We start from the raw sequence: 13225 nt of genomic DNA, 5'->3' as shown, positions 1-13225 counted from the left end.
ACATTTTGTAATCATGTTCATCTTACCTTTTTATGGAACCTGAGTACTCAAGCGAATTACGCTAAGTTCAAGCTCAGTAACAATGGCAACACTAACATTTATAGCTCAACATGCTTGAACCATACAGCCTTGGCAGTATTATTATCCTCATATGATAAAAGGAAGACAGAGACTGCGAAAATAATGACTTGACTAAGGCAATTTAATGACTATGTGTCTAAAGTGGAACTTGAGCTTCTTGACTTCCCAGCTCATACTCTTAGCCACTGTTATCAGTTTGTTTTACCGCTTTCCATGTTGATCTCTTCCTATTAACTAGGGGCAAGTTAGCATCCGTTGTCCTGCTGTTTAGAAGCAATACCTGGGTTTCATTCATATACACAGCACAGCCTTCTCAAAAAGTCTTCAGCTGAATAACTGAATAAGGAAAAAGAAACCATTCCTCTCTCCATTATGCAGAAATTCAACTGCCTCTGGGTAGACTATGGACTCTTTAGCGAGTAGTTTCACTTAGCTGCATGCCAAGAAACAAGTGTAACGGAGAAGAAAAGGAACAAAATACCTTGAGATGTCTAGCAACCTCTGGATTAAAAAGTGGTGTTTTGATATACTGAAGAAATAATGTACATATTCTTTGTCTGAGCCCGTCTAAGTTACATTCCTTCACTCCCCTCATCATGAGGTCTGCTTCCCTGTCAATCAATTCCACTATCTCATGTGTGAGTTTAGAGTCATGTTCCTGCAAAGGCAAGCAAGATGTTTAGCAAATCACATGCACATCATTTCTTAATTCCTTACACCGATTGCCTGTCAATTATCCAAGGCTTCTTAAAGCTTAGCTTTTTGGGAAATGGGAATCGTGTAGCCACACACCTATCTCACTGTCTTTAAATAACTGTCTGTCCAGATCAATTTTATGCTATGTTTATATATATAGGAAGTGTTCACTGACTGGAGTGAATAAGAGCTCTTTCCCCCAATGCAGTATCAAGCACAGTCCTGCCCAGACCAGACTGGTACTACAGTGTATGTGTTTGTGAGAGTGCATGTGTGTGCTTGCTAGCTCTCGGATAGCTCAGTTAGTAGAGCACGAGACTCTTAATTTCAGGGTTGTGGGTTCGAGCCCCATGTTGGGCGAAAGATTCCTGCATTGCAGAGGGTTGGACTAGATGGCGCTTGTGGTCCCTGCCAACTCTACAATTACCATATTTTTTCCTCTATAAGACTCACTTTTTCCCTCCTAAAAAAAAGTAAGGGGAAATGTGTGTGCGTCTTATGGAGCGAATGAAGGCTGTGCAGCTGTCCCAGAAGCCAGAACAGCAAGAGGGATTGCTGCTTTCACTGCGCAGCAATCCCTCTTGGTGTTCTGGCTTCTGAGATTCAGAATATTTTTTTTCTTGTTTTCCTCCTCCAAAACTAGGTGCGTCTTGTGGTCTAGTGCGTCTTATAGAGCGAAAAATACAGTATATGACTTATTTAACACACCTGTGTTCTATGACTCTATGAGAGTGTGCATGAATAAGAGGATTAAAAGTCCCTACACACCAGGCTCTTAATGTAAATTGGACAGACATGCGATATTTACTTGTAAATAGCTGAACAGTGTGTGGTACAGTTTGGCTCTGATACTTCCTGAAATCAAAGGGATTTTCCTTCCTGGCTGTTTGGGATTGAGCTCAGGCATATTTTGAACTGTAAACTGCCTTGGCAAAAAGGGGATACATTAATGCAGCAAATAAATCCTCCTATACAGGTTTATTCAGAAGTCCCGCTACGTTCAAGTGTGCTTAGGACTTTGGTTTTACACTTCTTAGCTAATGTAAAAGTATCGGTATATAGTGGGCACCCTGGTGTCGAAAGATGAAAGCAGGGGCCCCCTTAAGCCCTTGCAAACCGTCCATAATTGACAGTGTGCTGTGTGTGATCTCAGTAGGGCTTCTTTAAAAGCTTGAGAGAGAGAGATACCTTCACCGTGTGCTTCAGCGTTAGCAGCACATCCAGCCGTTCATCCTGCGGAAGGTCTTTCATACTAATGCTGCGGTAGATTTCGAGCAGCTCCCTGGCCCGCAGCGTGAACTGCGTATCCATCTCTGTAACTTTGCCATCAAATGCTTTCCACTTTTTGGGGGCTGCACACTTGAGAAACATTTTGAATCGCCGAGTTAGAAAGGAGAAAGGAATCAAGGACAATGCTTTACAATGTGACCAAAGGAAGCTTATAGAGTCTACAGATCTGACGCCCTGCTAATAAGAACTGCCGCTGTCCCAAGAAATGTGCAACTATCTGAAATGAGACATTTTCCTGTCCATTTCAGTAGATTTGTTGCCAAATTGCGGTTTCCTAACGAACACAAATCCAGACAAACAATAATTAGAAGCAGGGGGGCAGGGGGGAGAGAGAGACTGTTCATTCCATACACTATAGCTTCCTTGGTAATTTACTGGTTGCTATCAGAGCACAACTAAAAACCAGTATTATGCCATAATAAACTCTGCTAACGCATGGAGATGAGCGAACATCAGGACTGCCATCAACATTCTCAAAATATGGAAACAATTCGTTCATCTTTGAACAATGTAACAACAATAACATCAGCAGTTTTATTATTTATTACAACAACTTTATTATTTATAACAACAACTTTATTATTTATAACAACAACTTTATTATTTAGACCCCGCCCATCTGGCTGGGTTTCTCAAGCCACACTGGGAGTCTGGGAATTCTATGAGTGTGATGATAACTTTATACAGTACCTGCTGAATTTCTGCCTGCCTTACTGCTGTTGAAGCCACAGCCCTTCTTTCAGCAGAAGGGGTTGTGATGCTAGATGAAAGATCCTTCATAAGATAACGGAAGTCAATGGAGAGCAAATAACCATAAGAACACCAGAGCATCCCTGCAGGTTCAGGCCAAAGGCACATCTAAGTCCAGCATCCTGTTCTCACAGTGACCAACCACATGCCTGAAAGCAGAACCTGAGGACAATAATGCTCCTGAGTGTGATTCCCAGAGACTGGTATACAGAGGGATGCTGCCTTCAACTAATAGCCTTATTGTCCATAATTCCCTTTTAAAGCCATTCAAGTTGGTGGCCATCGCCACGTCTTGTGGGAGCCAACTCCACAGTAGCCATGTGCTGTGTGAAGAAAGAATTTTCTATCTGTCCCAAATATACAGCTTCATTGGATACCCCCAAGTTTATTGGATGTCCCCAAGTTCTAGTACTATGAGCGAGAGAGATAAACTTTCCCCCCATCAGGGGAGTGAATTGCTCCATCCCCCTGAATATATTGCCATTTTTCTAAACCTTTTGCAGCTCTGCAATATCCTTTTTGAGGATAGATTCCTTTTCAGCCAGAAGTTGGGTCCTTTTTCTGTCGCTGTGCAAGCTTGATGATGTCATGCATGGGAAAGGTGAGTTCTCGAGCTCCGCTGGCTTTGGATAAAAAGCCCTTTTCTCGACCCTTGGACTGACAGTCAGCTCCCTCCAGATTTCAGAATCTGGCTGTCTAGAGTTTGACAAAAATGCCACAAATATTAGCCTCAGACCTATGGCCCAATTTTCATGCTCCTTTTCCAGTCAATGAGATGCACAGGAGCCCATCCACACTTACCTCTTGCCATGAGCTTTTTAGCTACAGGTCCATGCTTTCAAGCTCTATGCCAGAGTGCGTCCCCCCTGGCCCTGCTTTCCCCAAGAAAACCTGCTCTTTAACACTGAATCGGAACAAACAGCAATTCTGTGGATTGCCGTTTGCTCCAATTCAGCTGCAAAGAGCAGGTTTTCGTGAGGGAAGCACTGCGGCAAAAGAAAAAGAAGTGCTAGGACACAGCGTAAAAATAGATATATTAAAACATATATTCATAAGTCACAATACAGCTTTGTCCACTGCCCTGATATCACAGAATGATCACTCCAATCCTGAATCCCACATCACTGTTGTGTTGGCTCATCAAATCTCCTCAATAGGAACCCAATTACTGATCTGGTTGGCTAGACATTGTCAATCAATATATCCCTTCCACAGACACCTCTGCGATGATGATGGCATTGAAATATCCTGTTCTTCTTCAATAAGAGAGCTTTAAAGCATGGACCTATGCCTAGAAATGAGCCCCTTGTCTGTGTGACTAAATCCTCAGCCCAGGGCTAGCCTTTACCTCCCAGCAAAGACCAAGGCTGGCATGAATAACTGAGCAAGGATGGGTGGGTAGGGAGAGATTTCCAATCCTAGCTTGTGGCAATATTCTTTCTCTCTTTCCCCTGCCCACTCAAAAAGCTTCAACTGATCCAGATTAGCTCAAGAGCTTGCTCCTTGTTCTCACACTCATAGCAACACAAAGAGCTGTCAGGCGGTTGGGTCTAGCTAGCTGAGTATTATCCACACTGACTTGCAGTGGGTCTTCAGGGTTTGGGGGCAAGGGTCTTACCTGGCTCTACCTGTACATGCCAGGGACTGGACCAAAGACTTTCTGCATGAAAATCAGGTGCTCTACCAACGAACTACATGTACTCCCAAACAATCTCTCACCTGCCTTCAGCAGTCCACCCCTTCTTCCCTGACCATTCAGGTCCTTAAAAAAGGACCTTTTAAAAAAACTCTCCAAAGCTGATTATGCTATGTGCTGTTCCGAACCCAAGAAGTAATATTCTCAGTTAAGCTCTTCTCTGTACAAAACTCAAATGCTCAGCCAGTTTCCTCTTGGAAGCACAAATCTGTAGAGTGTTAGCATTCATCCATTTTTTCAAGTTATGTAAGCACAAAAAGAGGGAAATAAAAGAAAATAAGAGTTCATAAATGAGAATTTGACAGATTCTTAGCAGGCTTAGTTCTATAATTAAATGAGGGGCTGATAATTGGAACTGACGGGTTGCAGCCAAAACTGATTAAAAAATCCGACAGGAAACAGGCTTGTCTAAATTATGAAGTTCTAAATCTTTCAATTAGAGCTAGCAAACTCCAGCAAAATCGGAAACAGAGGATTGTTGCTCTAGCATAACTAAAGGTTTATTAATTTGTTTTCCCAGGCATGCATGACAAAACAAATCCTTCATATAGGACCATAAAGCTTAAGTTCTAAGCCTGTATTTTAGTAAGTCGGGTTTTGGTTTTTTTAAAGCCAATGCTAACAGATGAGTTTTTTGTTTGAAAACACAACTAGTTTTAGCTTATTCAGCTAAGCAAGTGTCCTCTTGCTCTCCTAGCTTAAGATTTATTTTTAAACAAACTATAGGCTTGTATCCAACTACGTTCTACTCAGAGTAAAAGGTAAAAAGGTAAAGGACCCCTGGACGGTTAAGTCCAGTCAAAGGCGACTATGGGGTTGCGGCGCTCATCTCACTTCAGGCCAAGGGAGCTGGCGTTTGTCCACAGACAGCTTTCCAGGTCATGTGGCCAGCATGACTAAACCACTTCTGGCGCAACAGAACACCGTGACAGAAGCTAGAGCACACAGAAACTCCATTTACCTTCCTGCCACAGCGGTACCTATTTATCTACTTGCACTGGCATGCTTTTGAACTGCTAGGTTGGCAGAAGCTGGGACAGACCAACAGGAGCTCACCCCATTTCAGTGATTCGAACCACCGCCCTTCCGATCGGCAAGCCCAAGAGGCTCAGTGGTTTAGACCACAGTACCACCTGCATCAGAGTAGACCCACTTAAATTAATGGACTTAAGTTGGTTATGGCTACTAACCTCAATGGGTCTACTCTCAGTAATTCAAGCATTGGATAGAACCCACAAATAAGAACATAATGGTTTTGCTCCAAAGAGATCCTAGGGTAAGCAGAAGGTGCTTCTCCTCAGCTAAGTAAAGGTAAAGGTACCCCTGCCCATACGGGCCAGTCTTGACAGACTCTAGGGTTGTGCGCCCATCTCACTCTATAGGCCGGGGGCCAGCGCTGTCCAAAGACACTTCCGGGTCACGTGGCCAGCGTGACATCGCTGCTCTGGCGAGCGAGAGCCGCACACGGAAACGCCGTTTACCTTCCCGCTAGTAAGCGGTCCCTATTTATCTACTTGCACCCAGGGGTGCTTTCGAACTGCTAGGTTGGCAGGTGCTGGGACCGAACAGCGGGAGCGCACCCCGCAGCGGGGATTCGAACCGCCGACCTTTCGATTGGCAAGCCCTAGGCACTGAGGCTTTAACCCACAGCGCCACCCGCGTCCCGTCCTCAGCTAAGTAGAGACCTCCAATTTCTACCAGCTCCTCTGAGGTGAGGAGCCATATGCACTGAACAGTGTGTGAAAAGGTTTCCTTGACCTTCAGAGACAGATTTTCAACAGAAGTGGATGGAATGGGGATGCATAGATGGAAAACCCCAACATGCAGCTGAACTCTGCCCAGAGTTCTTTGGAGACAAGCTACTATTCATTTTAGCTTCTGTTAAATTTAGATAAAAACCTGGAGGTGTAGCCATTTTAATTCATATAGTAAACTAAATGTATAATGTATAACGAAGGGTCTCACTCCACATGTTCATAAGTTATGATAAGAACATATAATTTTCTAAATAAAATGTGCTCATCCTTTGCCAAAGAACTCAGTGTCCCCTCAAGGCCTTTTATCCATACCCAAATTCGGTTTTCGGGCTTTTTTAGATATATGCTCAAAACTGGTTCAAGAAATTCTGAATCTCCAGTTTTCTCTTGCCAGCTGTCTTCTGCTTTTTTAGTTGGCTGGCTGCAACATGGAAATTACAATAATCCTGTTATCTAAATTGCTTCAGAGAGCAGGTCTATTGTAAGCTGCATTCCAGTTGCCACCACATGAAAGCTGCACAGAGTGTTGCCAGAGGGGTGGGGAATACAACTTGCGCTGGGAGAGAGAGGAGGAGATGCAATGAAGAATTGCAGAGAATAAGGACAAACAGGGAAGGAAACAGCAAAATATCTATGAACCAAGATTTTGAGTAAATATCTGGTGCTATTAGCAAAGCTGACCACTTGTTCAGGCAAGTGAGGATGCTATTTAAGGCAGGATCTCAATTGAATAGCTAGTGTAAGAAGGAAGATCAGTTCTCCTACTGCTGCCCCAAAGCATTTCATTTCCAGAGTATATACATTTACTAGAACAGCTGTCAGGATTCTCTCAACTGTCATGGAGATTGAATAGCTTATGGAGGTAGGGGGTTTCTGTATATTAAATTGGCAGAAAGTGGAGAACCTACTACCCCCTTTTTCCTCTATCCAATGACAGCCAAGAGTTCATTTTAAATCCCTTCACAGGTAGCTACATTCCTACTATTTGGAGGGAAAGTAAAGGTAAAGGGACCCCTGACCATTAGATCTAGTCGTGGCCAACTCTGGGGCTGCGGCGCTCAGCTCGCTTTATTGGCCAAGGGAGCCGGTGTACAGCTTCCGGGTCATGTGGCCAGCATGACCAAGCCACTTCTGGCGAACCAGAGCAGCGCACGGAAATGCCGTTTACCTTCCCGTCGGAGCGGTACCTATTTATTTACTTGCACTTTGATGTGCTTTCGAACTGCTAGGTTGGCAGGAGCAGGGACCAAACAATGGGAGCTCGCCCCATTCGAACCACTGACCTTCTGATCGGCAAGCCCTAGACTCTGTGGTTTAACCCACAGTGCCACCCGTGTCCCATTTGGAGATAGGGTGGATATAAAATAAATAAATAAAATTGTAAATTATGATGTTGGCCTTAACGTCTACATCATGCATGCAGCATATCTATTTGACACATTCACATTTGATCTAAATTGGTGACTTCAGTTAGCCTTAAAGACCACAATGGAACAATTTGTCAACGAAGTCTCTTTGGTGCCTAAAGCCCAAGTCATGGTCAGAGGGGACATTTGATTCAAGGAGGTGGGGAGGTCAGAATTCTTTTCAGCAAATTTTATTTCTGCAGTGAAACTGAAAATGGTTATCTAAAAGCATCATTCCAAATCAAGTGGCTTTTTTCAAGAAGGAGAAGATCCACAAAAATTCGAAACCAGTATCAGGGAAGTAATTCTGTGCTTAAGCCCAGAATACTATAGTACCAAGCAGAAAGAATAGAGCCACTTACCTCTTGGGCTTGCACAATTAGGATCATTTTGCTCTTTCCTCCAAACCAAGTAGCTGCCAATCCCTCCCCCCTTCTTACTAGTCTTCATTTCCAAAAGCTACTTCCTCTGTCTGCTTCTCTTATCTCTACGAAATATCTCGCTGAATTCACTTCTATATTAAATGTGTACCAAGCTCCAGTTGCCAGCCTTGAAGCCTTGTTAAGCAGTTGGTTCGTCCCTAATCTCCTAGAAGCAGGCTGGGCCATCAGCTAGGAACATGTGGAAATGCCAGAATCATGAATCACCGCTAAAGCATAGGGACTGTATATAACGCCCACCATGATTTGTGTGACTGTACATGCACCCCTTTTTTGAGCAGCAGAAACTGTACAAATTTCAGTATATGAAGACACTAGTTTGTTCAGAGCCTCCATGATAATCCGTCCAGATTGAAAGTCTGCTTTTCACCATATGCACTTCCAGTGGAGTTTGGAACAACAACAACAACAACAACACAACAGCTGAATGGTGGCTGAATTGTTATTATTCTTTACTCTAGTGCTCCACTCCTTCACATTGCTCTTCAATATCCATTTTCCTTCAAAAGGCATTTCCTGAGCCATCATACCTTCACCTACACCTGACATTAAAGGCGAGCAATGAAGTATTGCTGTACATACTGAAATTTCAAAACCTCCACGTTTATTTCTACTATAGTGGCCGCTAGTGACATCTGGTGGTGGGTAAGTAAACTTAACATATTTATTCTGGGCGGGGGGGGGGGGGCATTCTGACATACGATAAATTGGCCAACTTTGCTTATCCACTACACTATTCTCATGGTTATCGTATTTTATTCAAAAGGAGAGATGAATTAGATATTGCCTACCTTTGAAGTCCTATTCTTATTATGTCTAAAATGTATGTTGAAGTATGGTGAAACCACCCTTCTGGTTTGCAAAACCGGAATTGTAAGAACAGAGTAGAAATTAAACCCTCCTGTTTTCAGGCCATATTTTGAGTGATGCAGCTGTTCTTTGAAGGATACAATTACTGGATGAGGCTTGCATCAGTAGAGCACTATGGAGGATAACAACGTAAAACTTGAAACCCAGCTAGAAAGTCAGTAGTTTGATTGAGAGAGGTTTATGGCCATCTAATTTTTATAGAAACTGACCATTCTACTAAGCCACTGCTCTAAGCTTAAGCCACTACAAGGACGACTTGCACAACACTTTGAAAGGGGCAGGATGGGGGTTGTTCGCTTCTGATGATCAGGGTACCCATAGCGAAGTGGTCCTCCAACTGCTGTTCCATGCCCTTATATCACAGCTTATCATATCACTGCTCAAGCCACTTTAGACAGTCTGCAGTCATGTGCCAATCTTGGCCGCACATCCAAACAATCAGATGGATTCTGGTAGAAGCTTTTGCATACCAAATACAGCAGAACAGATCAAGGGGGAAGACGGGTTGCTATTCTTCTCTCTCAGTGTGCAGATAGCAAGATCCACTCAAGGAACTGCAGCATAGCTTTTCTATTCCATGCACTGCTAATATCACTCTGGGCATGTCAATACCACTGCCAAGCTGTTCATGGCAAGTTAAAACCTTCCAATGCCTCACCCTGAAGTATCCAAAGTATTCTCCCTGAGACTCAGGCTTGCAGGCTTCTCTCCTCACCAAGGCATGCGAGCACGGAGAAAAGAGTGGACTGCGGGATGCTTAAAAGGTGAGGCCTAAGAAGGCTATGCCATCAATTGCCTGGCATGCTGCTGTGCCCAGCACAGCCATACACCCTACACGGGAGCATCTTCAGAAGAAAGAGGGACTTGGCATGAGGTGCCACTCTCCTCTTCCGTCCATATGAGAGAGCAAGATTGTGACCATAATTAATGAGGGAGGACCTGGCATCACTCAACAGATTTCAAGTCTTTCAAAAAAACCCAAACAACCACTCTTAATAGCTAATCTTCACAAAATCTGGAATACCACATATCTCCCTGTGATGGCATCGAACTGCTGGATCCTCCAAGACTCTAAGAATGGCCCATCCATGCAAATCTTCTTAGAATGTACATTCAGGGAAGTATGAATGAGACTACCGTAATACACTGAGTTCCTTGTGCCTCTAATGTAGCATTAATTGAGGGTTGCACAGGGCACGGTACTCATCATCTCCAATGAGACGGCACAATTAAGTAAATTAAGATGTAAGTGGTGGTTTTTCTGTGCTTAGGTGAAAAAAAGCACTCATCAAGTTTTATAGGCGTATATAAAAAGGCTTTTAATAACTGTACCTAATGAGCCAATTTTACTGCCAGACATGCATGAAGCCCACAAATCATATCTTCAACTGGTCAAGTTAATTACTGTGCTTTTCTTCAGTCTGCTGCTACTTTGTAAATGTTAATTCAGGTTTTTGAACTCTGGGTGCGTTCAGTGTTCAGACAGAAATTATCTCACTGACCTTTTCCAAGAAGGACAGGATTGCTTGGTGCGTGTTCTCTTCATATGCGTTTATTTTGTGTCTCCCGATGGTGGCAATCAGCTGGGCCTCTTTTTCTAACAGTCCACAGAGAGCTGCCTTCCGTTCGGCTCCAGTGAGAGTGCTGTTGATATTCTCAAGCTCCTCTTGCCTCCATACTACATCAACAAAAAGACAATATTATTGATTTTTTTTCCAACTCTTGTTTTCTTGATTTAGCCGTCACATGCTATGAATAGGAAATGTGATAGCCAGGTGCTTTAATCAGCGGTGAAAGGGGATTGTGCTTTGTTATTTTGGTACTCTGTTTTTAGGAGCATAGGTAGCATGCCTTAGTGTGCTGTTTTCCTGCATCTCTCCAATACCAGCTGGTGTTTTGTACCTATGCATTTATGCCCACTTTGCTTCTGTCTTTAACATACAGTACAGTGGTACCTTGGAAGGCTGCCCAGAATGCGGCAGCTAGACTGGTGACTGGGAGCGGCCACCGAGACCATATAACACCGGTCTTGAAAGACCTACATTGGCTCCCAGTACGTTTCCGAGCACAATTCAAAGTGTTGATGCTGACCTTTAAAGCCCTAAACGGCCTCGGTCCAGTATATCTGAAGGAGCGTCTCCACCCCCATCGTTCTGCCCGGACACTGAGGTCCAGCTCCGAGGGCCTTCTGGCGGTTCCCTCACTGCGAGAGGCCAAGTTACAGGGAACCAGGCAGAGGGCCTTCTCGGTAGTGGCGCCCGCCCTGTGGAACGCCCTCTCATCAGATGTCAAAGCGATGAACAACTACCTGACATTCTGAAGGCAGCCCTGTTCAGGGAAGTTTTTAATATGTGACATTTTTGTGTATTTTTCATCTTTGTTGGAAGCCGCCCAGAGTGGCTGGGGAAACCCAGGCAGATGGGCGGGGTACAAATAATAAATTATTATTATTATTATTATTATTATTATTATTGGAAGCCGAATGCCTTGCCTCCCAAACAAATTGGCTCCCGAACGATTGAAACCCGGAAGTGAGTGTTCCAGTTTTCGAACGATTTCCAGAAGCCGGTTCTCGAACGATTTCCAGTTTTTGAACGATTTCCGGAAGCCGAACAGCCAGCACGGCTTCCGCAGCCGCACTTTGGTTTTGGAATGGTTCCAGGAGTCAAACACATTCTGTTCGAAAACCAAGGTACCACTGTAGTAGAGATCAGCAAGGATGGAGAAACTATGCGAAAAGGGCATCTGCACAAAGCTTGCTACAGGGTTTGTGTGTGCTTATGAAGCACACTAATTCCTGCAGTTCTTTCACCTGTGGGTCTCATGCCCCCGTATAGGATATGGAAGTGGAAATACACCACAAGTCCAATGTATTAGTCACTGCCAATACAAGTTGTGTGATATACCCATGCTAAGATCTAGAGAGCAGTTGTCCTTTGCCATTTCAGAATTTCTTTTGGGAGAGAGTTCTCCAATTGTCACTTTGGCACTGAAATGCAAGAAGAGAAGGTCTGATGTACGTACGCACATTTATTCAACAAAAACAGACAAAACCCCCTGACGTTTTTCAAGGTTCCTACTCAACATAAGAATTAAGCAGATTACATCTTGTATCACTGCATATTGGCATATTGACTGGCACTCACTGAATATATTACACAAACAGCTATTTAAAATACATCAAGTGAGTAAGCTGAAATTTACAAAAACTGTATTGTTAAAATAATACGGGCATTCAGTTACAATGTTGTAACTAAAAACCTGCATCTGTTGAACGCCATCCTATACAGCATTCCAATGCCTGCTATTACTATACAATAGTATTTTCAATGTGCATTAAAATGAGAACACAGCATTCTATTATGGGAGCATTAGCAAAGGAGACAAATACTTCAAGCAAAACCATAAATTATCCAATTAGGAATCTGTGCCAAGGTTAATAATCTCCTTAGGAACCGAAGATGTTATTATTCTACATAAGAAACTGCAGCAGTGGGAGGCAGAAACACGGGATGTGCATATTTTTAATAGCTCCTAAAGTAGGAAGAAGAATGTAATAGTCTCAGTTCTGCAATGCTGTGATCTGTATGATAAACTCGAGCTAAATTCAAGCTACTCAGGTGAAACAGAATTTTTTTTGGATCAGAAGACTAGATTGTATTTTACTCCTGGCAGTACAGTTCTGCTCTAGCAACAAGAACTAATTTTGGTACCTATATAGACAGCTATATGCATAGCTATCCAAATTGAAATCAGTGAGCCTCCTGGTGCTACAAGTGCTTGAGAGATTTATTGGAGCCCTTTTCCCCCTCCCCAATCAGCATAACAAGATAAAAAGAAGAAAATATGGAAATTCACATAGGTGCATACCAAATATATATATGCACGCACCTAAAAGAATATGGAATAAAGTATGGTGATCCCAATGTTTCTCGAGTATTGCTCTTCTTCAGATCAGCTATAGCTATTTTATTATAATACAAAATGAAGGAGATGAACTTTCCTCTCTCCCTTCATTTTGTATTTTCACAGGCTAATAGTTACAGTTGATCCCCGAAGAAGGCATTCTAACAATAAGGCAGGGCAAGTGGGAAGATCATATTTCTTCCATCTTGAAGCAGTGAAGAAAGCTCTCCATCAGTCTTATAGGCATGTGGGTTATCCAATAGTTCAGTATTCATTACCCTCAACTTACTCTTTCAGGATGTGACCAGAAATGTAAAGCTGCTGCCATCTGAT

The 13225-nt window shown here is 43.2% G+C and overlaps 1 protein-coding gene across 2 annotated transcripts in view; it reads right to left on the bottom strand.

Annotated features, from left to right (window-relative positions):
* The window catches only part of IQUB (IQ motif and ubiquitin domain containing), a 34771-nt gene that overhangs the window by 9191 nt on the left and 12355 nt on the right, over window positions 1-13225 (bottom strand). For both annotated transcript variants that reach the window (XR_014502085.1, XM_083399510.1), the window contains exons 8-10: window positions 10489-10664; window positions 1966-2136; window positions 563-739 (exon numbers count right to left, since the gene is read on the bottom strand). Coding sequence is in view for 1 of the 2 variants with exons in the window: in XM_083399510.1 (XP_083255636.1) it covers window positions 563-739; window positions 1966-2136; window positions 10489-10664 (524 nt within the window). In the remaining variant the exon portion in view is untranslated. The remainder of the gene's footprint in view (window positions 1-562; window positions 740-1965; window positions 2137-10488; window positions 10665-13225) is intronic.

Source organism: Podarcis tiliguerta (assembly GCF_965153285.1).
Source record: "Podarcis tiliguerta genome assembly, chromosome: 10".
Lineage (NCBI taxonomy): Eukaryota > Metazoa > Chordata > Lepidosauria > Squamata > Lacertidae > Podarcis > Podarcis tiliguerta.
This window is presented reverse-complemented; position numbering and strand designations above follow the sequence as displayed.